This window comes from Setaria italica, chromosome I, assembly GCF_000263155.2.
Source record: "Setaria italica strain Yugu1 chromosome I, Setaria_italica_v2.0, whole genome shotgun sequence".
Lineage (NCBI taxonomy): Eukaryota > Viridiplantae > Streptophyta > Magnoliopsida > Poales > Poaceae > Setaria > Setaria italica.
In genome coordinates, this window is record NC_028450.1 from 37,829,065 (window position 1) to 37,829,597 (window position 533).

The 533-nt window shown below is 68.1% G+C and overlaps 1 protein-coding gene across 1 annotated transcript in view; it reads left to right on the forward strand.

The window, feature by feature from the left end:
• The first annotated feature begins 402 nt into the window (after positions 1–402).
• LOC101764391 (uncharacterized protein At5g39570) overlaps positions 403–533 on the forward strand; it is a 1,003-nt gene continuing 872 nt past the window's right edge. Inside the window, exon 1 of the mRNA XM_022828835.1 lies at positions 403–508. Coding sequence (XP_022684570.1) covers positions 403–508 — 106 coding nt within the window. The remainder of the gene's footprint in view (positions 509–533) is intronic.

Here is a 533-nt window from a genome sequence, read left to right on the forward strand (position 1 = left end):
AGATGAGCGAGGCGCTTCTCCCTGCGGTTGATCTTGATGGACCAGTAGCGGGGCTTGGGGCCGAACACGACTCAGTGTCAGTGGTCGGTCTGCCCCCTCGGCCCGACGGCCCCTCCAGTCCCAGAATTGGCAAATCCCACGAGCGGAGCCCGAGCGCACGACGTCGCAATGCCAGCGCGCGCGACGCCTCCGCGCCCGCTTCGACATGACCAGTTCCCGGCCACGAAAAGCTCCGCAAACCTCGGGCGCACGCACATCGTCGACATGCCAACGGACGCACGCCGCGCTAGTTAACCCGATCGGCCCCGTCTCGGAAGCCAAGACCTATCACCCGAGCGCGAACGCGAGCTACGGAACCCACCGGCCGGCGGCGAGCAGCCAGAATTATTAGCAGGGCGCGCTATGGCGGGCGTCTTCTGGGGTGGCGGGAGGGCGGACGAGGTGGCCGACTTCGACGAGTACGACCCCACCCCCTACGGCGGCGGCTACGACATCGCCCTCACCTTCGGCCGCCCGCTGCCGCCCTCCGAGGA